The 27,088-nt window shown below is 40.5% G+C and overlaps 1 protein-coding gene across 4 annotated transcripts in view; it reads left to right on the top strand.

Moving 5' to 3' along the window:
- Nucleotides 1-27,088, top strand: part of pcdh7b (protocadherin 7b) — a 357,471-nt gene that overhangs the window by 34,165 nt on the left and 296,218 nt on the right. For 2 of the 4 annotated variants that reach the window (XM_055637847.1, XM_055637839.1), the window contains one exon: nt 2,430-4,019. The exons of the other annotated variants lie outside the window; for them this stretch is intronic. In XM_055637847.1, coding sequence (XP_055493822.1) covers nt 2,430-2,477 — 48 coding nt within the window. In that variant the 3' untranslated portion in view covers nt 2,478-4,019. Of the gene's footprint in view, nt 1-2,429; nt 4,020-27,088 lie in introns of those variants that run through there. 4 annotated transcript variants of the gene reach the window in all.

Raw genomic sequence — 27,088 nt, 5'->3', positions numbered from 1 at the left:
GATAGCTTAAATTTGGCAGACAACTCAGGGTGTATTCACAATCAATTATTTCAAATAAATTCACAGCTTCTGATAGCCAAACTAATAGGAGGAATGTTCTCTTGAGAGGATTTATGAGGTACCTTGCAAGGGTCATCATTTGGGTCTTAAAATTTGGAAGATTATTGTGATCACTTAATTTCATCTGTATGTCACTATCTTATGTATGTGTTATCCTTTGTCTTTTGCTTTTTCCTGTTTATTTTGCTTATTTTTTCCTGATGCTTGCCATGATGTGCAGAACGTGAGAAATCATTCCAATATTGCAGTAATGATCTTTACCAAGTGACAATTCTGAATGTTAGCACTCAGTTGAAATTGTAACTATTCCTGCTTTTCACTTAGAGTCATAGAGTGATACAGTGTGGAAACAGGCCCTTCGGCCCAACTTTCCCACACCAGCCAACATGTCCCAGATACACTAATCCCACCTGCCTGCATTTGGCCCATATCCCTTTACACCTGTCCTATCCATGTACCTGTCTAATTGTTTCTGAAACGTTGCAATAGTCCCTGCACAACTATCTCCTCTGGAAGCTCGTTCCATACACCAACCACCATTTGCGAAAAAGCTACTGCTCAGATTCCTATTAAATCTTTTCCCCTTCATCTTAATCCTGTCCTCTGGTCCTTGATTCCCCGACTCTGGGCAAAATTTAGGATTAACCATGCAGTGATTATGTTTTTGATAATTGATGATAATATTTAGAAATTAATAGAGATTTGTTGTTCTGAGTGTACGTTTCAGACAGTTTCAAAAAACCTTCTTTGCAGGATGGTACATCTGAATCTGATCTCATTTTGAAAATGAGCATCCTGATTATATAACTTTATTTTTTTTAAGTTTACTCACCTCACCCAAAAGATACGAACATACCCCTGCAATTTCTATTGCTATTCTAGAGCCACAGTTTATGACAAATCATGTAAAGTTGAAGGATGCAACTGCCAGTTGTTGCTACTCTCTAGTATATTATCTATTAAATGTTTGCAATTCCAGTGTTAAAACCCAGAACATTCTACTGCATCACTTGAAAGCCTACATTTGTTGAAGCATGAAGTAAGTCTTTTGTTTTGGAATGTGAAATCCTTTCTCTGAAGTCTTGAAAATGTTATTGTTAAATTGATGTGTCATTCTGTCAGGGTATAATAGAAGCTACTTTTACAAATGTTGATGCTTGGAAGTAGAAAGGCTCAGTTGGAACTGGATGGGTAGAAAGGAAATGCAGATGCTGGTTATACACCAAAGATAGACACAAAATGCTAGAGTAACTGAGCAGGACGGGCAGCATCTCTGGAGAGAAGGAATGGTTGACATTTTGGGTCTAAACCCTTCCTCAGACTGAGAGTCAGGGGGGAACAATTTATATTTCCACTTCAGGCAGTAATTATGCTTTTGATAATTGATGAATGACATAATTAAGAAGTGTTGACACAAAATGCCAGAGTAACTCAGCGGGACAGGCAGCATCTCTGGAGAGAAGATATGGGGTGACGTTTTGGGTCAAGATCCTTCTTCAAGTAATGTAGGCATGTTGTTGCTCTGAGTGAACATTTCAGGCATAAAGTCTTTCTTGCAGGTCAGTACATCTGAAGGTTTCATGAGTATTAACCTCAGCCTTCTACTCACATACTGTATACGATTGACTAGAATGGGAATTGGCTTGCAATGAAGACAGTAACAGCTACTTGTGACAATGCTATGTACTACAATCCCTTCAATTGAAAATAAAATAGATCTTAAGGCTAAAGTTATACAAAGATCATGATACTTATTTTGGTGAAAGAATTTATAAAATCCAAATTTATTTTGAAATTATTTCAATGGTGCTGAATAAAAGCCTGAATAAAATATAAATGAACCATTATGTCATATCTGAAAGTCAATAAAATGTTGAATGTTCCACTAATGGTTCAAGCTTGTATGTCACATAATAATCTCAAATGAATGACAAAAAAGGTGGAACACAATAAAAACAAATGTTCACAGGACAACAAGGAAGCCATCAAAGCACTGAATCAAAAATATAACTTAGTTGAACTGAATACATGATCGTCAAAAGCAACAATTTACTCCATGAGGGATTTAGTATGTCATCAAAGTCTGAACTGTCTGGTAAGTTTCATATAGTGTTTCTTTTTTTTTTAATATCTCCTTGAGCAGTACAATTAGTTTGAATGCATTGTTCATAATGTCCACTTTATTCAGTTTGCTAAACTGAGTTTATAATGTAATTATTTCACATGAATAACATTTTCTGTCCATATTAATAATTTTCAATTGATTATTTAAATTAATCCATGCATCTATAGCATCTGCAGCCGTCTTCTTTATCCACGCAAGTTGGGGTCAAAGCATTAATGAATTAAACTCTTTAATGTCTCCACAGATGAGTCACCTTCATCCAGAGGTGCTGCATTTGTCCATGAGGCTCTAAGCACAGAAGGATATTGAGACCACAGGCAATGGGAAACCAGTATCTGTCATCGATATTATACCACCCAGGTTCACTGTGCTGAAAATCGTTGGAGAGATCTTACTTATTTTGCTCCATAGGGCCTTCAGAACTGCTTCTTGATCCTCCACAGGACCATCACTGGATAACATCAGTTGTTATGCCAGGATTTGCTTGAGGAGGCTATATATCTGTCATGTCTATGTGCAGCAGTTAAAATGCCTGACGTGCAATGACTTAAGTCACCGGCATATTTTTCATGTGATGGGTCTTTTCATAGGTGAACCAGTCAGTGTGCTCCATTAATTGATACCAAAATAGCAACCTTTCCCGAAAATAACCCCAAGATATTACCTTACATAGTGGGACAGAATTTAGAGACCTCTCCACCAAGATTCTGCGGCAGATATCCAATTCTCTGTGTGTGTTGGAAGGAACTGCAGATGCTGTTTTACACCGCAGATAGACACAAAATGCAGGAGTAACTCAGCGGGACAGGCAGTATCTCTGGAGAGAAGGAATGGTGATATTTTGGGTCATGGACAATCAAGGAAAATGTAGAATAGTTCATTGTTAGGTGTGGAGAAGGTGACAACGAAGCATACAATCAGCAAAATGTAATCGGGGCAGTGCAACTAGTCGGAGAAATAGGATGGAGGGGGGACATTTTTCTTGATAAGCCTCCTCTTTGATCTGTGTTTTCACACCTTGCCCTTTCATATCTCTATGTCTTCAACTCCCCTGACTCTCAGTCTAAACAAGGGTCTCGACTAGAAATTTCACCCATTCCTTCTCTCCAATTCTCTGTAGCTGGGTTGGGCACAATCAGAGAATCATCCTTGTGAGATAGTTTGAATGCTAGATACTCTAGATGCTTGGCAGGTAGAATGTTGCACGTCCGCAAACATAAGAAAGTTGCATACATTTAATGCACAGATTATGTTAAATCGTTGTACAAATATAAATTATGTTTTTCAGTCATAATTTTTTTAATTAAACTTTTGCTTAAGTGGTAAAGTTAGTATAGTACAGCAGGTATTGCAAGGGACTTCCTTATTTTGTTACAGTATTTTCTATTTATTTACTGTCAGTATCTCGGGTTGCAATAAAGATAAGTGGACATAAAGATGTACTGGCTTTACTTGACAAATAGTAGCCTTTTTACACAACGGTTTTCTAATTTTTGACATCAAGGCATTTATTTTCGATATATGTATGTGTGTGTGTGTATATTGTTTGTACATATACACACACACATATATATTATATTCATATATATAATATATATATTTTGTGTCATCCTTTTCCAAATGGAGCAAGTTTCCAGTCTTATTTTATATGTATGCCAGAGCCTCTGCATGCTGCTTGTTCATCCTTCTACAGTATATGTGTAACTGAAGATTTCAGCAATGTTCAGTCACTCGTGGGACTTCTATACCATGTATTCTCCAGTCATTAATATATCCATGTAGGAATGTTTTGACATCCTCCGGTTGCAACTAATAAATGTTTTTCTCTGAATAACTGTTGCATGTGTCATTTCAATTATGTATTTTCAGTATATCAAAAAAATGACACAGGACACAATTCACTGCTCACAAATTAAGGCACATAACCTTTTCAAAATTTAGTTTTAGCATACCACTCTGTCATAAAAAGGATGCTACATACATTCATTAAAATTAACATATTCAGTGACGTATTAAAAACTAAGAATCTGTTTCAGTGGTTCATACGTGAAGTACTATGTAACTGATCCACATCCTTCATTAATATGTCATTAGGAGTTACCTCATCTGAGCCAGTTTAGTAGTTAAAATTAAAAAAAAAAATACTTCCATGCCTTCAAACTCAAAGCATGAAAGTGATCTGAGATCTCCTTCTTATCGAGTCCACATCACAAGATTAGAAATTGTTCAGCCAGAGCTTCTCGGCATCTGCATACAATGGCTTCTTGAGCTTATTGCACTTCTTGTGGAAAGATTGGTGGAATCAGGGCATGAATGCTCTTTCCTTGACCCCTGGGATCTCCTTATTAATGTTCATTGAGAGCCACTGGAAAAATGAACATGTAGATGAGAATCAATTGTGATGTCCTTAATGTGAAATCCTAACCTTGATGACTAACTGCTGTGAAAAGGTATTGGAGAATTCAGTATCTGCCAATAAAGATTGCTGCCTTTTGGAAAGGGAGAGTAAACATACTACAAAATGCCAGAGTAAAGAATTGAAAACGACTAACTTTAATCTTCTGGTGTAGATGGGGTAAACCCCATTTGAAAAGGTTACATGTAACATTGATTAAGTTTGTCAAGTAACAATTTAAAATGTGCAGCTTACACATTTGATTTGTGTCATCCAATAACTGATGACATTTTAAAGTAATATTAGTACTGCCTAGAATATGTGAAGGCATGCATTTATCAAATAATAATAAATCAGCATAGAGAATAATATTTATGATTTTGCACTCTGAACATCCTATGGACAGAGACTGACTAACTTACTGCTATTTAGAGGCTTCCTTCTCACTGTAGCCACATCGTGTATTCACCCACAAATTTACATGACATAATTTCTGAAATAGCTTGAAAAGATTTTAAATAAATGCGCTTACTGATAATGAAACTTTAAGCGTTGTTCTGCAACCTTATCGTCGATTCCTCTGCTTGATGATTAGTTCTACAAATTGACCAGGATTTCTAACTATTTCACAACATTTCAATTCAAAAAGCATTCTTTTTATGTAGATTTCCCCTTGTTTAGTGTTGAAAAACATACGTTTGGTCTAAATCTAATCAGCATTTTAGCCTGAACCTTTCAGAATTATGTTGTTGCCATTTGTCACCTATAAGAAATAATAGAGGTGTAATATTTGTTAAGAAACAAATAATAACAGACATTTATGAGTGCTTGGGATTTCATGGCTATTAATTTTGAACTTTTGACTGCAATATTGTTTTACAAGCTAGGATGCTGTTGGGGCACTGATGAACTGTGACAGAAAAGCTCCCATTATACAAGAGACATTTATTACAGTGTGATATTTAAACACAGAATGGAAAAAGTATAGGAAGCAGCGTAATATGATGGAGCTAGATTAGCTTCTCATTTCTGGTTTCGGTGGCAGTGGTCATTCCACAAGGTACAAAAACAGATAGGTTATGTGTCAGAAACTTTACCCCTTTGCTTTCAGCATAAGTAATGTGCTCTGTGAATGAAATTAATGCTTGATCAGCAATCACCCATATGCCTCAAACTTTATATTCGGATAGTAATTACTTTTACAATGCACTTTCATTTCCTTTTTATCACAAACATGTTATTATTCCTAATTTTAAGCCAATCACCCAGAGGAACTGCATGTGGTGTAAATCAGATATCCAATTTAAATCCCAACCTGATTTTAATTCCCAAATCTTCAATGACTTGAACTAACAAAATAGGTTAAATGATTATCTGACTTAAAATCAACCCAGATCTCACTGTACGGGTTATGTTAGACTTAAACTGCTCTGCTTCATTGTTAACAATTATCTCATGGCTTTGAAAGCTCACTGGTATATTCTGAATGAGTATGGACATGTAGGGAAAGTATGCTGCTCTCTATTGGAATTGTGCAGAATTGTATAAATGCAGCAGTACATTTTAATTTTCGTACCTTTTGGGCATTGTTTGAGATGTGACCCAGTCATACGTGATTGATTTTGTGCATTTACTCTGAATTATTTATATGCAGCTGAATCATATATTTAAAAAATAAATGAGGCATTTGGCGTGAAAGGGTCTTTAGGCAGTTACAGTCACTTTCAGTTAGGTACTGTGTTGATTATTATTTTCACTCATATTCAGAAATGTTTGTATTGATACTGTAATATGTTATAATTTAGAATGCTGCATATATATTTAATTTTGAAATTAAGCTACTGTTCAAGAACCATATTAAACATAACAGATGTTATTACATTATTTGACCAAAAACAGAGTTGTCCTGACATTTGTTCACCCAAACCAACAAAACATGAATTACCTGGCAACATTATTGGAAGAAAGGACAAATTACATTTCAGGCCAGGACTCTCCTTCAGACTGATCAGACTGATTGTAGTGGGGGGGGGGGGGGGGGGGGGGGGAGGGGGGGGGGGGGGGGGGTGGGGGGGGGGAGGGGGGGTAAGCAGGAAATGAAAGATGATGGGGAAAGACAAAGCTTGGCAAGTGAGGGGGATTTGAATGGCAGATGGCTCAAGTAGGTGACACAGGCTAGAGATGAAAATAAGACAAACATATGTCTATTAAGAAGAGAAGAGGAGTGAACTGTACAGCTAGAGGGATGGATATAGGTGGATGGGAACAGAGGAGGGTGGGGGCAGGATATTATGTGAAATGGGTGGTCGCCAGGGTGGGAGGGGGCACTGGAAAGACAGAGTGATTACAGAGTATGATTCCTAGTGGAATATGACATACTGTTCCTCCGGTTTGTGTGTGGCCTCACTCTGGCATGGATGAAAAGGTTGGTCTGGGAATGGGAAGGGGAGTTAAAATAGTTAGCAACTAGGAGATCCAGCAAGCCTTGGCGGACAGAGTGCAAGTGTTTTGCGAAACAGTTGCCTAGTCTACACCGGTGTAAAGGAGGTGCATCAGGAGCAACGAATGCAGTAGATGAGGTTTGAAGAGGTACTTGTGAACCTCTGTCTCATCTAGAAGATGTGCTAGGGTCCCATGATGGAAATGAGAGAGGAGGTGTAAGGTTAGGTGCATTGCAGAGAAGAGTACTTAGGGAGGGATTGGGTTGGGTGGGAAACGTTGATCGAGTCAAGGAGTTGCGTATGGTGTGGTCTCTGTGAAAAGTGGAAAGAAATGGGGATGGGATAATATGGCTGATGGTGAGGTCACATTGAAAGTGACAGAAATGGCGGGGAATGATGGATGCAGAAGTTGGTAAGGGGGGAGGGGGGGATGGGGGGCTGGGGAACCATCCTGGTGTACATCCTTTTTTCCAGCTTTGTTCCCTCATCTATATTTCTAATGGCCAACCCCTTATTCTTAAACTGTGTCCCCTGGTTCTGGACTTCTCCAACACCGGGAACATGTTTCCTGCCTCTCATCCTTCTAAACAGTGTTTACAAGCCCAGTCGCTCCATTCTTTCAGCATATGACAGTCCCGCCATCCCAGGAATTAATTACTCCAACACTTTGTATTTTGCTCAAGTTTTCAGCATTTGTTAATCCTTGTGTCTCCATAAATGATCTGACCATTCTTTATGTGATTGTGTTGTGTGCAAAACCCTAGTGATTGCATTTCCAGGTAAACCACCAGTTTAATGGTACTTTGAGATGTATTGACGATACCGTTGAACCCTGGAATTTTATTTGCAGTAAGTTTGAAAGTATTAAAATTAAACTTACATTAAATGGCAATGGGGAAAGCAAAAGTTTCAGCTAACTTACCCTTGGTCGATGCTTCTATAGAAAAGATTTGGCAACTCCCATAGGACACAGGAACGGGTCTCTCAGCTCACAAAAATCTGTTCTGAACATAATGAATATAAAGTTCATCTCCTGTCTCTGCATATGATCTATATCTCTCCATTTGCTACATGTATATGTTTCTATCTTAAATGGCACTATTGTACTTGCTTCCACTGCCAACCCTGGCACTGGGTTCCGGGGCACCCACCACCCTCAGTATATATTAAAAAAATCCTGCCCCACACATCTATATGCTTTTAAACCGTGTGTGTGTGTGTGTGTGTGTGTGTGTGTGTGTGTGTGTGTGTGTGTGTGTGTGTGTGTGTGTGTGTGTGTGTGTGTGTGTGTGTGTGTGTGTGTGTGTGTGTGTGTGTGTGTGTGTGTGTGTGTGTGTGTGTGTGTGCGTGTGTGTGCGTGCGTGTGTGTGTGTGTGTGGCGGGTGCATGTGTGTGTGTCATTTTGCATATGAAAAGTATTTCCTCAAAAACCAGACGCATAAACGCGGAGAGCTTTACAATTCCGGTAAGGATTTAACGTACGATTTCATAAATGCACTCCTCTCTAGATTTGGTCAATTTTTTCCCCAGATTTTGAATCAAATTGTTCACAAAACATCAAAAAAATGTAACATCAAACTGCTGCATGAGTCTTTGCCACCTCACAGATGTCCAATCACAAAGGATCTAATTTACATATATGACATCACAATTGGACAGGTGTGGGAGATTGGAACATTCACATGATCCCACTAAATTCAAACTTCTGCATGAGTCACAGCACCATCTCACAGATGTCTAATCACAATGGGACAGGGGTGGGAGATCTCTCTCCCTCCCTCCCTTTCACAATGCCTTTGTACCTGGCCCAACAGGCCCCGCCCGACCCAGCATGCCTGGTGGCCTCGCCCGACCCCGCCTGCTGATCTCACAATGCCTTTGCAACTGGCCCCACCCGGCTCTGCCCTGCCCTGCCCCCCCGCCTGCCTGGTGGCCCCGCCCAGCCCCGCCCCCCAGCCTGTCTGCTGGCCCGCCCCCCCCCCCCCCCCCCAGCTGCCAGGTTGTAGATTCCATTGGTTTTCATTGAATTGAATTTAATTATTTGTCATTTAACATCACTAATTCTTAACATGAACTTTTAATTTCAAAGACAGTTCAAAAAAAAAAAAGTGCTGTATTCATTGACAGCTTAGATCGGACCCGCTGTGTGTGTGTGTGTGTGTGTATGGAGGGGGGAGGGGGAGGAGGGGATGGGGGAGGGGGGGAGGGGAGGAGGGGAAGGCGGGAGGAGGGAGGGGGGAGGGGGGAGGGAGGGGGGGGGGGAAGGGAGGGGGGGGAGGGGGAAAGGAGGGGGGGGGGGGGTGGTGGTTAGAGGGAGGGGGGGGTGGTTAGAGGGGGGTGGTTTGTGTGTGTGTGTGATGCGGCAGGCTGCTCCCATGAATTCCATAGAACTGCCGACAGCTTTCGTGCATGAGACGTGCACGCTTCATTTCCAGAACATTCTGAACGCGTGACGCATGGTTGCATTTCAGTCTCTCTGTCTCTCCCCCTCTCTCTCTCTCTCTCTCTCTCTCTCTCTCTCTCTCTCTCTCTCCCCCTCTCTCTCTCCATCTGTCTCTCTCTCTCCCATCTCTCTCTCTCCCCCCCCCCCCCTCTCTCTCTCTCTCTCCCCTCTCTCTCTCTCTCTCTCTCCCCCTCTCCTCTCCCACTCTCTCTCTCCCCCCCTTCCTCTCCCCCACCCTCCCTCCCCTCAACCATCTTATCCATTTCCTACACATATTAGGAGCAATTTCAGAGAGGTCAATTAACCTATAAACCCACATGTCTTTGGAATGCGGGAGGAAACTGGAGTGCCAGGTGGATACCTACACAGTCACAGAGAGAACATGTAAACTCCACGCAGACAGCACCCAAGGTCTGAATCGAACCCGGGTTTCTGTGGCTCTGAGCCAGTGGATTTACCAGTTGTGCCACTGTGCCGCCCTAAATAACATAGTGTTAATAAATTTCCATCCCTGAGCGTACTACTATTATATAATGATATAATTCTATACTTTTCATTTTGTCGCACCCTTAACATTTCATGGATCACTTTTTCTATGAAGTTTTATTTCTGCATAAGCAGTAAGAGGATAATTTACTCTGTTGCTGTTGATGAACAATCTATTGTATCACAAGATACTTTACAGGAATTTTGTTACAAATAGTAATCAATATAAATTATTAATTTTATTTTGATAAAAGTCTTTTGATATATTACAAAATGAATAAATATGCAGGTGGTTCACCCTACCATGTGACATTTCCATATTCTAATATTGGATGTTCACAGTCTCTAAAGCCTTCTCCCCTTAACTTAGGGGAGTGAAAATATTACAGGGTGGGCTTATGTAATTCTGCAGTATGTGCCAACATTTGGCATTTTCCAATATTCCTGTGTAGTGCAGATGAACAGGCTCGGCGATCGCTTCGCCCAACACCTCTGCTCAGTTCGCACTAACCAACCTGATCTCACGGTGGCTCAGCACTTCAACAGCCCCTCCCATTCCGAATCTGACCTTTCTGCCCTGGGCCTCCTCCATGGCCAGATTGAGGCCCCGCGCAAATTGGAGGAACAACAACTCATATTTTGCTTAGGTTGTTTACACCCCAGTGGTATGAACACTGACTTCTCTAATTTCTGATAGTCCTTGCTTTCTCCCTCCCACCCCCTTCCAGCTCTCCCACAAGCCTATTGTCTCCACCTCTTCCTTTCTTCCCCCCCCCCCACCACCAAACATCAGTCTGAAGAAAGGTCTCGACCCGAAACAGCGCCTGTTCCTTCTCTACATAGATGCTGCCTCACCCACTGAGTTCCTCCAGCATTTTTGTCTACCTTCGATTTTTCACGCATCTGCAGTTCTTTCTTAAACAAGAAACCTTAGATTTGTTTCTCACTCCACAAATGCTGTCAGGCCCATTGAGTCCATATTTGTTGGCTTATTTTAATGTAATCTCTGCAGATTTCATACTTGTTGATTACTCATGCAGAGAAACAGGTGATGAAAATAATATTTAAAAAAACAGAATCAAAAAGTAAAGAAATGACAGGATGATGAGTACTGTGTGTTGAAGATTATTGTTTGAATTTAAATGTGATTTTTTTGATAACTGCAATTCTAGTTTGATTTATTATACTCCTGCGCCCTTGTCAGTTACCTCACCCACTGCTACTTAACACAAACGTCATCCCAGAGGTTGTTAGAGGTAGTATTTTTTTTACATTCATCATGGTTTTGGTGATTTGCTAATTACAGTTTCCAAGACTCCGTATGCATGTAAAGTGGGATGCCAAAGCTGACAGATATTGGGTGTCAGGGATCATATAAGAACTGTCGTGTTCGATCGGGAATTACATATTCACTGCAGACATGTATTTAAGTAGTCAGTAAGCAGTGTAAAGTTCTGAGAGGCTTTGCTTCACTTGTGAAATATTTGTATGTGATATATTGGAAATTTGCAGCAATGATTTAAAAACCATAATTTTTCAAGCAGTTAATTTTGCACTCCTTTCTCTTCCTATTTAATAATTATGAAGTAACTCAATTGATTTATTTTGTAACAGTTCTGCGGAATGAAGTGAATATTAGTTGGTGTCAGCTGGTGCCATTCAGGCAGGACATTTAAAAATAATAATTTGCAGTGTAAAAAATTCATATAATTAGTATATTTAATTAAAATAATATATTACACATGTTTATATTTCACTAATAATCACTGTATTCAATTACAACATTTTTTATGAACTGATATATATTAGCAAACACAATTAAAAGAAGTGATCTTTTTATGCATCATTGTTAAGAAAGAACAGCAGATGCTGGAAAGATTGAAGGTAGACAAAAACCTGGAGAAACTCAGCAGGTAGAAACATAGAAACATAGAAAATAGGTGCAGGAATAGGCCATTCGGCCCTTTGAGCCAGCACTGCCATTCAATATGACCATGGCTGATCATCCAACTCAGTATCCTGTACCTGCCTTCTCTCCATACCCCCTGATCCCTTTAGCCACAAGGGCCACATCTAACTCCCTCTTAAATATAGCCAATGAACTGGCCTCAACTGCCTTCTGTGGCAGAGAGTTTCAGAGAGGTGAGGCAGGATCCATGGAGCGAAGGAATGGGTGCTGTTTCGGATCGAGAGTCTTCTTCAGACTGATGTGGGGGTGGGAGTGGGGGTACGGGAAGAAGAAAGGAAGAAGCAGGGACAGTGGGCTGTGGGAGAACTGGGAAAGGGAGGGGAAGGAGGGAGAAAGCAGGGACTACCTGAAATTGGAGGTCAATATTCATTACGCTGGGGTGTAAACTACCCAAGCAAAATATGAGGTGCTGCTCCTCTAATTTGCGGTGGGACTCACTCTGGCCATGGAGGCGGCCCAGGACAGAAAGGTCGGATTCAGAATGAGAGGGGCAGTTGAAGTTCTGAGCCACCGAGAGATCAGGTTGGTTATTGCAAACTGAGCTGAGGTGTTGGGCGAACCAATTGCCAAGCCTGAGCTTGGTCTCACCGATGTAGAGCAGTTGACACCTAGAACAGTGGATGCAATAGATGAGGTTGTAGGAGAGGCAGGCGAACCTCTGCCTCACCTTGAAAGACTGCTTGGGTACTTGGATGGAGTCGAGGGGGGAGGTAAAGCAACAAGTGCAGCAATTCCTGCGGTTGTAAGGGAAAGTACAGGGGAGGGGATGGTTTGGGTGGGAAGGGACAAATTAACCATGGAGTTATGGAGGGAGTGGTCTCTGCGAAGAGCAGAAAGGGGAGGAGATGGGAAGATGTGACCAGTGGTGGGATCCCGTTGGAGGTGGCGAAAATGTCAGAGGATTATCTGTTGTATGTGATGGCTGGTAGGGTGGAACGTGAGGACAAGAGGGACTCTATCCTTGTTACGAGTGGTGGGATGGGGAGCGGAGCTATGGGATATAGAGGAGTCCCTGGTGAGAGCCTCATCTATAGTCGAAGAGGGGAACCCCCATTCCCTAAAGAATGAGGACACCTCCGATGCCCTGGTGTGGAACACCTCATCCTGGGTGTAAATGCGGCGTAGATGGAGGAATTGGGAGATGGGGATAGAGTCCTTACAGGAAGCAGGGTGGGAAGAAGTGTAGTCCAGATAGCCATGGGAGTCAGTGGGTTTGTAGTAGATGTCGGTCAGTAGTCTGTTACCTGCGATAGAGATAGTGAGGTCTAAAAACAATAGGGAGTTGTCAGAAATGGTCCAGGTGAATTTGAGTGCCGGATGGAAGTTAGTGGTGAAATGGATGAAGTCAATGAGTTCTGCATGTGTGCAGGAGGTGCCACCAATACAGTCATCAATGTAGCAGAGGTAGAGTTCAGGGATAGGGCCATGGTATGCCTCATTGCATCTTTTATGCATCATTGATTCTACTAGTTTATGTAGAAATGATAATATACTTGGACCTTAAATATTCCATTTAGCAGTGTTGAAATTTAAAAAACGGAGTCCTAAGAATTAGATGGCAGAGTACAAGCAGACAAATGCATGACATGTTTCTCTAAAAATCTTTTCTCTGTTATTTTAGTGGCAGTGCTAATTATTTTGTTTAAAAAAGGTTAACGCTTCTAATAATATGGCAGAGTGACAGGAATTCCTGACAAATGAGTTGAGTAGAATTAAGTGGTATAATTTAAAGGTCTTACAATTGACTTGTGATTTTCTTCCCCGCAGTACAAAAATATTTGTCAATTTAATACAGAAATCTAATCCTTTTGCAAAAAAAAAGATTAGATGTTTGTGTAATATTCTTAAATACTAGCAAAATAGATGACGAGAAGAGTAAAATTAGTTGTAAACAAATTTGTAAACAGTTGGTTTAGAGTAGCTTTGTATAAGTGTTCCCTGCTTAAAAGCATCTACAATGGTGCGGAATTATGTACTTGGAACTCTCTGGGCATCAATCAACCTTCATTAAGTATCTTGACTACACTATTTTCATCTAAACAGCTGGCCTAACCCGAGAAGGCATCAAGCCTAGGTTACTAAATGGCCTGTCCCACTTGGCGATTTTTTTCAGTGACTGAAAAATTGACTGACGTATCAGGTCACCAAAAAGCCGCGGCGTGATGCGACATGACGCGGCGTGACGACGTATTGACATGCGGTGTTTCCTCAAGTGTCGCAACTTTTTTTTGTAGCCGCTGGATTTTGAAATATTCAAAATCTTTTGGCGACCCTGATATGTCAGTCAATGACGCCGGCAGTCGCCGAAAAAATTGCCAAGTGGGACAAGCCCTTAAGAAAGAGAGCTTGCGGGGAATATAAAAACTGACTCTAAAAGCTTCTTTAGATATGTAAAAAGGAAAAGAGTAGTGAAGACAAATGTCGGTCCATTACAATCAGAGAGAGATTTATAATGGGAAACAAATAAATGGCAGAACAATTAAACGAGTACCTTGGTGCTGTCTTCACTAAGGAAGACACAAACAATATCCCAGAAATACTAGGGGACCGAGGATCTAGTGGGAGGAAGGAACTGAAGGGAATCCACAAGTCAGGAAATGGTGTTAGGTAAACTGTTGGGACTGAAGGCAGAGAAATTCCCAGGGCCTGATGGTCCCTGAGTACTCAAGGAGGTGGCCCTAGAAATCGTGGATGCAATGGCGATCATTTTCCAATGTTCTCTCGACTGGATCAGTTCCTGTGGGCTGGAGAGTAGCCAATGTAACCCCACTTTTTAAGAAAGGAGGGAGAGAGAAAATGGGGAATTATAGACCAATCAACCTTCCATCGGTAGTGGGGAAGATGCTTGAGTCAATTATTATAGAGGTTATAGCAGCGCATTTGGAAAGTAGTGACTGGATCAGTCAAAGTCAGCATGGATTTATGAAGGTGAAATCATGCATGACGAATCTTCTGCAATTTATTGAGGATGTAACAAGTAAAAAGGATAAGGGAGGGCCAGTGGATGTGGTGTATCTGGACTTTCAAAAAGCCTTTAACAAGATCCCACACAAGAGATTAGTGTGCAAAATTAGAGCACATGGTATTGGGGGTAGGGTATTGACATGGATAGAGAACTGGTTGGTAGACAGAAAGCAAACAGTAGGAATTAACAGGTCCTTTTCGGAATGACAGGCAGTGACTAGTGGGGTGCTGCAAGGTTCAGTGCGGGGACCCCAGTTATTTACAACATATATTAATGATTTAGACAAGGGAATTAAATGTGACATCTTCAAGTTTGCGGATGACACAAAACTGGGTGACAGTGTGAGCTGCGATGAGGATGCTATGAGGCTGCAGGGTGACGGATAGGTTGGGTGAGTGGGAAAATGCATGGCAGATACAGTATAATGTGGACAAATGTGAGGTTGTCCACTTTGGTGGCAAGAAAAGGAAGGCAGATTATTATCTGAAGGGTGTCAGTATTGGGAAAAGGGGAGGTACAACAAGACCTGGGTGTGTTTATACATCAGTCACTGAAAGTAAGCATGCAGGTACAGCAGGCAGTGAAGAAAGCTAATGGAATGTTGACCAGCATAGGCTCACCAGGTTAATTCCCGGGATGCCGGGATTAAAATATGATGACAGAATGGGTCGACTGGGTTTATATTTGCTGGAATTTAGAAGGATGAGAGGGAATCTTATAGAAACATATAACATTCTTATAGGATTGGATAGGCTAGATGTAGGAAACATGTCCCCGATGTTGGGGGAGTCCAGTACCAGGGGTCACATTTTAAGAATAAGGGGTAGGCCATTTAGGACTGAGATGAGGAAAATAGTTTTCACCCAGACAGTTGTGAATCTGTGGAATACTCTGCCACAGAAGGCAGTGGAGGCCAATTCACTTGATGTTTTCAAGAGAGAGTTAGAATTAGCTCTTAGTGTTAAAGGAATCAAGGGATATGGGGAGAGAGGAGGAATGGGATACCGATTTTAGATGATCAACCATGATCATATTGAATGGTGGTGCTGGCTCGAAGGGCTGCATGGCCTACTCCAGCACCGATTTTTTAATGTTTCTACTATTACTCTTTACCATGGTTCATTAGCATATATTCCTAAATGAGATTAACAGTATGCTAGACATAGCAATGTTACAAAATTTTGAGATTTAAAAAATCAAGTCTGCAATTTATCCCATCAGATAAAGCATAAAAAGAAGTTTAATTTGACACCTAATTCACTTTCATATCTCAAGTATTTAAAAAGCTATGGCCATTTTCATACTTGGAAATTAGCATCTTGTTCCCTATTGATTTTCTATGGACATAACAAAAAAGCTGTGATCGTGGACAGTCAAAAGCACATAACTTTCTTAAAAATTAAGGGAACTGAATGAATTTTTCAGTTATCATAGATTGAAGCATTCAGAAACAAATATAAAATAATCTTACTCGGATGACCTGAAATTAAAGCATATAATTAGTTAGTTACCCAATTGTAGCTAATTTCAAACTTCAATTACTAGATCTAAACATCTATCCATTTCTTAATAAATGATTAACATTTTTAAATAGCCTAAGTGTCCAAATAATATTCACAAATAATTCACAATAAAACATGATTTTTAAATCTCATTTGGATTCATTTATAGGCCAAATGGAAGGAATTTAGTGTTCAATTGCTGTAAATTAAAGTCCATTTAAATCAGCTTTCTAGTGGGATCCTGTGAACGCGCTGGTTTAGAACGTTCACATTGCGGTAGATTTGTGCCCTCAAAGGCCCAGAAAAACTGCGGGATATAATGGGGCCCAAAATAGCTACTCGCAACATTAAACTTTGTATAAAGGGATCTTAAGAAGCCCTTTTTAATGTAAAAATAAACAGCCTACCTTCCGTTTTCCCCTGTATGATACCCTGCCCGTTGCCCACTGTATGAGATCCGGCCGGTTGCCGGCGGTCGCGGGTTTAGAGGTTAATTTTTAAACTACTATAACAATTAGATAAAGCCCTTAAAAGTAATAATAGCTAAAGTGACGGAATCTTCCAGCGATTTTTCGTTAATAATTAACTAGGCTGAACATCCTCGATTTGAACATCCTAGGGAAAATCGAGTTTTAAACCCGCCCCCTTCTAAACAGCGCCAAAATCACGCACACGGGCTGGGACAGATTTTCAGCGACGCTTCAGGTAGGCTTTGCAACATACCTACTAGACAGGCTACTGAAAATGAGATTAACAGTGTGCAAGATAGGCTGCTGAAAATTCAAAATCCATTCATCAAACCGCAGGGAGCATTCCAGCTAAAGAGATAATGTAAGTAGAGCACTGAAATATCATTTCAACATTTCTATTGTAAATAATAATATGAAATTAATGCCAGATATAGTCCCAAAGATTTCTAATTTAAAGCACAGTGTATCTGCAATGATGCATATGTTTTTGTCATTTAAGGATTGAAACAGGAAAGTTCACGACAGTACAAGCTGTCAGATTTGGAAAATCTTACAAGTGTCAAATTATCTTAGAATGCCATGTGTTTTATCGAGGGTATACCATTTATGATTATAATTAACTTCACTCAAAATCATTTTTTAATACATAAAGTTACCATTCAATTATGCTAAATTGTGCTGGTGTTAGCAGAATTGAAGTTATAATTACAGTGAATAGTTTAAATGTTCAGAATGATAGAAGCTTGTTGATAGTCATGGTCATGCTTTAATGCATTTCTGAAACCAAGCTGTGTTTGCTCAGAATGTGGCCAATTACATTCAATTTACTTTAAAATAATATTACTGTGTTCAGCACAGCAATGGTTACTCTTAATTTAATGAAAATGAACTGCCAGTTGATTTTTCTGCCGAAGGACAATTGGGACATATCTTGGCAGAGGCTGATTTTTTACAAAACCTGATGACAGAAAGTGAAAGTTTGTGCTATCGGTTGGTTTTGCTTTGTGTCTTTGCTTGTTACTGATAAGCAAATTTTGATGTAGACTTTGACAAAATCAATTGATCACCTTATTCAATTGTCGTTGGTACAATGGAATAGATTTCCACTGGGTTTCTTGAATTCTGTCCTATTGCATATCATCTGAAGTTGTGATGGTGATGGAAGAGAAAGTCCAAAGAAATTCACATTATTTTCTTTAAAGGCTTGCAAAGCTTGTTTTCTCTTATTTAAACTAGAAAATTGGATAGAAATTAAGCTGCAATGATTATCGCATTTGAGTCCACAATAAATTACTGTAAACCAGTTGGTGTCCATCTGTTTTGTGACATCATGGATAATAGACCTTACAACTCATGCAAAATTGAAGGGAATTTAAGTGACAATTTATAATAGGCAATTCTCCTCACCAAGCAGTCAAATTTGAAAGATGTTTGACTCACATTGTTACCACCGTGGGTCATGCAATCATGTGATTAGATTTGGCTGCTGCAGCCATAGTCGTATAAGACACTGATTCTGATTACAGGAGTGACCCACAATATTTTAGAATAGTTTGTAGCATTAACTCAATGTGAAAAGCTATAGTACAATTTCACCTTTTTGCTGATAGCTGATTTACATTGTTGACACTTAACAATCATGAAGTGCAGGTTTTTATGTAGTGGTTTGAAGTTTTAAATTATAGTACAAGAAATGTGCTGAGAAAAGCATTCATTGTAAATAGTACTGAGCAAGATTGGTGCACTGCACACTGCCTGTAAAATGCATTCCATTAAAGTCAATGGAATTAATTTTGGAGGCAACATGCCAGAATATGCCGGAATGACAATGTAGTACATTTTGCAATATTGATGGCATGAATTTATGGGTAACAACTTTTGTACTAAACAGAGGAATACATAATTTACCACACCCTGTATTGTATTAACCCTTTAACTCCATTAGGTATTATTAGGTAGGGATCACACACTGCAGCATGTTTCTGTGTACAAACCAACCATCTGGGGCCTCCAAATCTTAGCATTGGGTTGTGAGAGGTTGACTTGGGTTGGGTGTTGGATTAGGTTAATCACTGTTATTTCTATTTTTATCTTGTAAACTGTCTGCTCCTTCACCAATTGAAACCAATGAACTATATATAAGGCTGAGTTTTTGTACATTAGAGCATACTAGAGATTAAAATAATTACTTTATGACATAGAGAGTCATGGAGTCATAGAGTGACACAGTGTGGAAACAGGACCTTCGGCCTAACTTTCCCACAACCCCCAACATGTCCCAACTAAATTAGTCCCACCTGCCTGCGTTTGGTCCATATCCCTCCAAACTTATCCTATCCATGTACGCATCTAAATGTTGGGATAGTCCCAGCCTCAACTACCTCCTCTAACAGCTTGTTCCATATATCCGCCACCCTTTGTGTGGAAAAAGTACCCCTCAGGTTCATACTAAATCTTTTCCCTTTCAACTTGAACCAATGTCCTCTGGTCCTTGATTCCCCTACTCTGGGCAAGAGATTCTGTGCATCTACCCGATTTATTCCTCCCCTTTATTTCTTCTTGAATGCATCAATTCCACCCTCTCTTCGCTCCCCCTTATCTAATTTTCCTGACCTCACCTACACAGGTATCAATTTGCAATGGCATGTTAATACACAAACTAGTAATGTATTTAACATGTGAGGAAAACAGAGCACCTGGGAGAAACCTGTACATTCACAGAGCAAGCTTCACCCAGGCTGAACCTAAGGGTGGAATTAAACTGGGTCTCTAGGGTTTTGAGTCAACAGTAGCAGTGCTAAATATTGTGCCATTATACAGCCAATGTCCTTGCATGAGCTTAATTGTTGTATGCTTGAGCCAATCAATGTTTCAGGTCAATGGCTGCATCAGAACTGGGAAAAAATCATCAGTTTGAAACATCGATCAGACCAGTGAATGGAATGTCTTTAAACAATACAATTAAAATTATCCATAGAATCTTTTTTTGTATTATAAATAAAATCTGCAGAAAATGATGATCCAATACTTGTTATAATTATCTTTAATTTGCATTGCCAATGAGATTAATCCGTAAGTGTTAGATAAATACATTCTGAAGATAGTAAGAATAACTTTGATTCCCACACAGATTTTAAGTCGGCATCATATAATTTATCCTTCATGACTCCCACCGAACAGGGTTTTTTGTCTTGTTGAACAACCTGTTATTCTAGTTGTTCAGTAGTTACTAGAATAACTTCATTTAACTGTAGTTTTTACTTTTAACCTGATTATTTGAAATCATTCAGCTCCCTCCCATTTGCAGTAATAGTTATCACTGAAAGTGAGTTGGCTGATGTCTTTCTTCCCTAATTACTGCTTGCCTAAAAACACCAACGGGAATTTTGTGGCGTACTGTTTAATTGATATCATTTCCACCCCATTACCAACCCACTACTACACCAGTCCTGACCACTAACCCACCCTCCCTGCCTCCCAATGTCAGATTTATACTCCATTGATCCCTGTACATTAATTGCAAAATGGACAAGACTGTGGATTATAACAGCCCATTATGGCATGAATTAACAATAAATCTCTTCCTCTGTATTTTAGTATCAATTCTTGGCCTTATCTTGCATGATACGCAACTGTTAGGAGCCTTATTTTCACCCTCAAAATGGTATGTACTTGGTTTTCATACTCAAAAGAAGTTAACATTGATTACAACAAGACAAATGACCTGTCCATGAGTTCCCAGTGCAAGCTTCACTTGCCAGCATCACATGTTCAGATGAATGGACTTGATAAATGGTTTATCAACCTTTATATTGACTATTAGAAAAATCTGCTGAACCAAGTGCTCCATTTTCACTCTCTAAAATACTTGGCACCTTATCGTGTAATTTGAGGGTTGGATCTGTTCAAGCTTGGTGAATAGACATCTCAAAATTTTGATGGAGAGATTGGAGAATAGCTCCCACACCACCTCTGTTTATGCTTCCACACATAACAACACGAGTGCTTTGCAGCCCAGGTCAGTTGTGATATCTGCCAACACTGCCACAACTGAAAGCTTATCTAAGCAAATTCTTAAAGGGCCTGTCCCACTTGGGCGACCTAATCCGCGAGTCCAGAAGAGTGGCTTCGACCTTCCAGCTCGAGGGCACTCTCCTGGAAAGCCTCGAGCTAGATCGACCGGCCGTGTTGAAACTGCGAGCTGGATCAACCAAACCACGAGCTGCATCGACTGACCGACCGCACGCACGCACACACACACACAAATACATCGCAATGAAGAGGAAAGTAAACGGCTGCCACAGTTACGGTAAGTCCTTTAGAGAGCGCGGAGGGGAAATGCTCTCTTGAAAGCATACAGGGAACCCGCCTCCACCACCTTCTGAGGCAGAGAATTCCACACTCACCACTCTCTATGAGAAAAAGTGTTTCCTCGTCTCCTGGAGACTAGCTTTCTGGAGCGCTAGTATGGGTGTTGTGGGCTGAAGGGACTGGTTTTCAGAGGGCTAGTATGCAAATTGTGCGCCAAATGGATTCTTGGGCTGGCGTCTCAGTCACTCAAGCCTGTAGTGCTGGTAACTCACTTACTCACGGCTGGTGGGCTGGTAGTTGATTCACGGCTAATCCTTGAAATTCTATTTCAAGCAGGGAAAAAGGCCACCAAATTCAAGTGCAGAAAAAGGCCACCAAATTCAAGTGCAGTTTCATACCATTTGAAGTAGGGTGCAAAGCCACTAAAGAGCAAGTCGTGACCTCTCCCTCCTCCATCTTGCAGAGACTGAGCCACACCCACATTTCTGGGTTTTATAACCCCTCCCCCCCACCAGAAAAGGTGTGGCTTTCATGGAGTGATTGACAGGAGAGAGATTCTCAACATTAAAAAAAAAAACTAATAACACTTTTATTTTTTCATTGATGGGAAGAATTATCTGCACCTGCTCAGCAGAGGGGGGACTGAGTAAGATGGCCAAAAATCACAGCCGTAAATGGTAGCGTTTTATCTAAAATCAATATACAGTGCAAACAGGAATTAAGTGCATTTACAGTAGTGCCTTTTAACTTCAAGCCAATGCACCCACGCCACCATTTGCAGTAAGTAGTGCATTTCAACTTCATGCCACCTTTTGCAGTAAGTGGTGCTTTTCAACTTCAAGCCAATGCACCCAAGCCACCATTTGCAGTAAGTAATGCCTTTTAACTTCAAACCATTGCACCCAAGCCACCATCTGCAGTAAGTAGTGCCTTTCAACTTCAAGCCAAAGCACCCAAGCCACCATTTGCAGTAAGAAGTGCCTTTCAACTTCAAACCACACCCAAGCCACACCCAAGCCACCATTTGCAGTAAGTAGTGCCTTTCAACTTCATGCCACCATTTGCAGGGCCTTTCAACTTAATGCCAAAGCACCCAAGCTACAATTTGCAGTAAGTAGTGCCTTTCAACTTAAAGCCAAAGCACCCAAGCCACCATTTGCAATAAGTAGTGCCTTTCAACTTCAAGCCACAATTTGCAGTAAGTAGTGCCTTTCAACTTCAAGCCATTGCACCCAAGCCACCATCTGCAGTAAGTAATGCCTTTCAACTTCAAGCCATCATTTGCAGTAAGTAGTGCCTTTCAACTTCAAGGCAAAGCAATCAAGCCATCATTTGCAGTAATAGTGCCTTTCAACTTCATACCACCATTTGCAGAAAGTGGTGTCTTTCAACTTCAAGCCACACCAAGCTACCATTTGCAGTAAGTAGTGTCTTTCAACTTCAAGGCAGACCAAGCCATCATTTGCAGTAAGGGGTGCCTTTCAACTTCAAGCCACACCCAAGCCATAATTTGCAGTAAGTAGTGCCTTTCAACTTCAAAGCTCCCAAGCCACCGTTTGCAGTAAGTGGTGTCTTTCAACTTCAACCCACACCCAAGCCATCATTTGCAGTAAGTGTTGTCTTTCAACATCAAGCACACCCAAGCCACCATTTGCAGTAATAGTGCCTTTCAACTTCAAACCAAAGCTCCCAAGCCACCATTTGCAGTAAGTAGTGCTTTTCAACTTCAAACCACCCAAGCCACCATTTGCAGTAAGTAGTGCCTTTCAACTTCAAGCCAAAGCAACCAATCCACCATTTGTAATAAGTAGCACCTTTCAACTTCATGCCACCATTTGCAGTAAGTGGTGTATTTCAACTTCAAGCCACACCCAAGCCACCATTTGCAGTAAGAAGTGCCTTTCAACTTCAAGCCAAAGCAACCAAGCCACCATTTGCAGTAAGTAGAGCCTTTCAACTTCAAGCCAAAGCAACCAAGCCACCATTTGCAGTAATAGTGCCTTTCAACTTTAAGCAAATGCATCCACGCCCCCATTTGCAGTAAGTAGTGCCTTTCAACTTCAAGCCACACCCAAGCCACCATTTGCAGGAAGAAGTGCCTTTCAACTTCAAGCCACAGTTTGCAGTAAGTAGTGCAACTTTCAAAGCTCCCAAGCCACCATTTGCAGTAATAGTGCCTTTCAACTTCAGCTCCCAAGCCACCATTTACAGTAAGTAGTGCCTTTCAACTTCAAGCCAAAGCAACCAATCCACCATTTGCAGTAAGTAGTGTCTTTCAACTTTCTGGAGCGCTAGTATGAACCATTTTAGATCCAATAGACATTTTCTTTTGCAAGATTTAAAACCATTAGACATTTTTTGACATTTTTTTTGCAAACTTTAGAACCAATAGACATTTTTTGTAAGCTTTAGAACCAATAGACATTGTTTTGCAAGCTTTAGAACCAATAGACATTGTTTTGCAAGCTTTAGAACCAATAGACATTTTTTGCAAGCTTTAGAACCAATAGACACTTTTTGCAAGCTTTAGAAACAATAGAGACACTTTTTGCAAGCTTTAGAACCAATAGACATTTTTTTGCAAGCTTTAGAACCAATAGACATTTTTTTGCAAGCTTTAGAACCAATAGACATTTTTTTGCAAGCTTTAGAACCAATAGACATTTTTTGCAAGCTTTAGAACCAATAAACATTTTTTTGCAAGCTTTAGAACCAATAGACATTGTTTTGCAAGCTTTAGAACCAATAGACACTTTTTTTGCAAGCTTTAGAACCAATAGACATTTTTTGCAAGCTTTAGAACCAATAGACATTTTTTGCAAGCTTTAGAACCAATAGAGACATTTTTTGCAAGATTTAGAACCAATAGACATTTTTTTTTTTTGCAAGCTTTAGAACCAATAGACATTTTTTTGCAAGCTTTAGAACCAATAGACATTTTTCTGCAAGCTTTAGAACCAATAGACATTTTTTGCAAGCTTTAGAACCAATAGAGACACTTTTTGCAAGCTTTAGAACCAATAGACATTTTTTGCAAGCTTTAGAACCAATAGACACATTCTGCAAGCATTTTAGAACCACTAAGGGCACTTACATCTGAGTAGACATGTGTTCATTGTTCACAGCTCAGAGAAACGTGACCATCTGCCTTCCTCCATCTTGAAGAGACTGTGTGGCACACCACTTCCTGGTGTTATAGTCCCTCCCCCCTGCCAACAGCGGGGGCAGCAGGGAGAATGGGGAATTTTTTTAAATCATTAATATCTCTGTCATTTTTCATTGACGGGAAAAATCCTCGGCACACAAGCGGCGGAGGGGGGCTCTGAGCGAGGTGGCCAAAAATTACGGCCGTAGGTTGCGGCATTCTCTCGGAAATCGCAGCACAGATCGCCAAAACCGGTCAAGAACAGACTTTTAGTAATATAGATATTAATCCTTTAGTTGTCCTGAAGAACTACTTGGTGTCATTGTGAAGTTATTGAAGACCCACATTCACCAACAGTGACTCTCAAAGTTAGTATGACTCCATTTAAGGTCGGTCAGGGAGAGTTCTCCCCGCCACGGGTACCATGCAAACCCATACTCCCTGCTCCATAGTCAGTTAGTCGGTGACTAAACTGTCTACCCGACCTGGTTTGCCAGGTGAGGTGGGGGCTGTGGACCCCCGGCAGGTCCAAAAACAAGACCTGTCAAAGGGCCGATGAGTTTCTAGCGAGCCAACAGCCATCCACACAACAGTAGAAGTTGCGATCACTGTCGTACATAGCATTATAAGGAATTATGATAAAGCATACACGCCAAAATCCGATAATTGCAGCGTCGGAAGTCTGCAGGAACTGGAGGACAGAGATGTGTGGTGCATCCGTCACCGTTCCCTTTGGAAACCAGCACCACTGCGTCGCTAATGTTTTCATGTTTTCAATTATGAATTTAAGCAGCACTTTCCTCACCTTGGCCACTAAATTCTATTAAGTACTACACAGCTCTTAAGTATAATTGAATGGAAGTTTAGCTAAATGCCAATCACTTAAAAGCATATCATGCACTATCACACACAGATACCACTGGGCACATTTGAATGACATACAATGCATGACTAATGTCATACTTGTTTTCCCACTACAAATTTGAGGTATATCAGTGGTATAGGTCTTGACTACAGATGTATGCATGCCTGATGCAACATGTCATCATTTGGGTTAAAATACTGAATGTATTTTGTTACATTTGACTGGTTTGAATAATCGTCCACAACATTTATTGGGAGCATTTTCAAGTTGTGAGCAAAGTACATATAGAAAAGAAATGCAACGTGAACCTTATGAAGTATTATTTTGTTTTGGAATTGCCATTTTTGGCAAAGATTCCTCTTCCCCTTTTGGTTCAATCCAGCTGTGGAAATCAAATGTAACAAATCCGGTCAAAAAAATAGATTGATACCAGTTTTAAAAGTTGAGAAATTCATGATCAAAGGTTTCCTGTTTGTTCTTTTGCCCTGGTTTTCTGTGAGAGGTGACGTCATCCACTTTGGTAAAAGAATGGACACATGTATATTTTATACTGTCAGACATTGGTATGGGTGTTAAGAGTGACTTCCACATCATGTAAATGAATCAATATGCAGGTACAGCAGGGAATTAGGAAGACGTTTCATTGTAACATGATTTGAGTACACAAGTCAAAATATCTGGAAAGCATGTCTGGAATAATGTGAATAATCGAAGCAATCCCAGCTAAGGAATGTTAAGGATTGCAGTGAAGCCTTTCCCATCCATGTACGTGGCCAAAATGTAATTATAGTATCTGCCTTAACTATCTCCTCTGGCAGCTCGTTCCATATACCCACACCCTCTGGATGAAAAAGTTGCCCCTCAGGTTCCTATTAAATCTTTCCCCTCTCATCTTAAAACTATGACCTCTGGTTCTTGATATCCCTACCATGAGTAGAAGACTCATCCTCTTGCACTCCGAGGGATAAAGTCCTAGCTGGCCCAACCACTCGCTATAGCTCAGACCCTCAAGTCCTGGTAGCATCCTTGTAAATTTTCTCTGTACTCTTTCCAGCTTAATAACATCTTTCCTATAGCAGGGTGAACAAAATTAAGCACACTTCTCCAAATGTGGCTTCACAACATCTTGTACAACTGCAACATAACATCCCAACTTCTATACTCTGAATTCAGAATTCCACTGGCTGGAATTTCTGATCCAAGGGCTCAAAGTTTCAAAATAAGCGCATGGTCATTCTAGGGAGAGACGAGAAGGAATTTATATTACCCAGAGGGCAGTAACTCTGAATTCTCTTCCTCATATAATTTTGAAAGGCACAAACTTTATTGCAGAGTTTAAGTAAAATCAACAGATATGGAAATAAAATTCTGTGGATGCTGATAATCTGAAATAGAAAACATAGGAAACACAGCCATTCAACAGGTCAGGCAGCATCTCTGGTAAGAGAACCAGAGTTAATATTTCTGGTCAATTGTCTTTCCTTGCAAAGGAAGTGGCACAATGGCAGAAGATCAGCTTTCGTCTTTATGATCAGCAGAGCAGGCCCAAGAGGCTGATTTGCCTACTTCTGCTTCTCTTGCTTATGTTCTTACTCCAGCACTTACTTTCTCAAGAGGCGGGAGGTCGATCTTCCTGGCCAATGAGTTTTTGTAGCCTAATGGAAAAGCTCTGAATGGCATCAATGTCTTGAAGAGACTACTGGGGGGTGTTGGCTGCGTCAGAACAAAGCCCACCCATAGGTTTCCTCTGGAAACTTTTAGAGAGATGGTAAAACTCCAATCTCAGTTTGTCAGCAGTCAAAGATATGAGAGCTTTCTATTATGTGTGAATGTCTGCCATTGAGGAAAATATTAAAACTATGAAAATCAAATTATCATGCTGTCAACAAAACACTTTAAGTTGAAAGTATT

Source organism: Leucoraja erinacea, chromosome 1 (genome assembly GCF_028641065.1).
Source record: "Leucoraja erinacea ecotype New England chromosome 1, Leri_hhj_1, whole genome shotgun sequence".
NCBI lineage: Eukaryota > Metazoa > Chordata > Chondrichthyes > Rajiformes > Rajidae > Leucoraja > Leucoraja erinaceus.
Note: the sequence above shows the minus strand (reverse complement) of the source record. Positions and strands in the feature narration are given on the sequence as shown.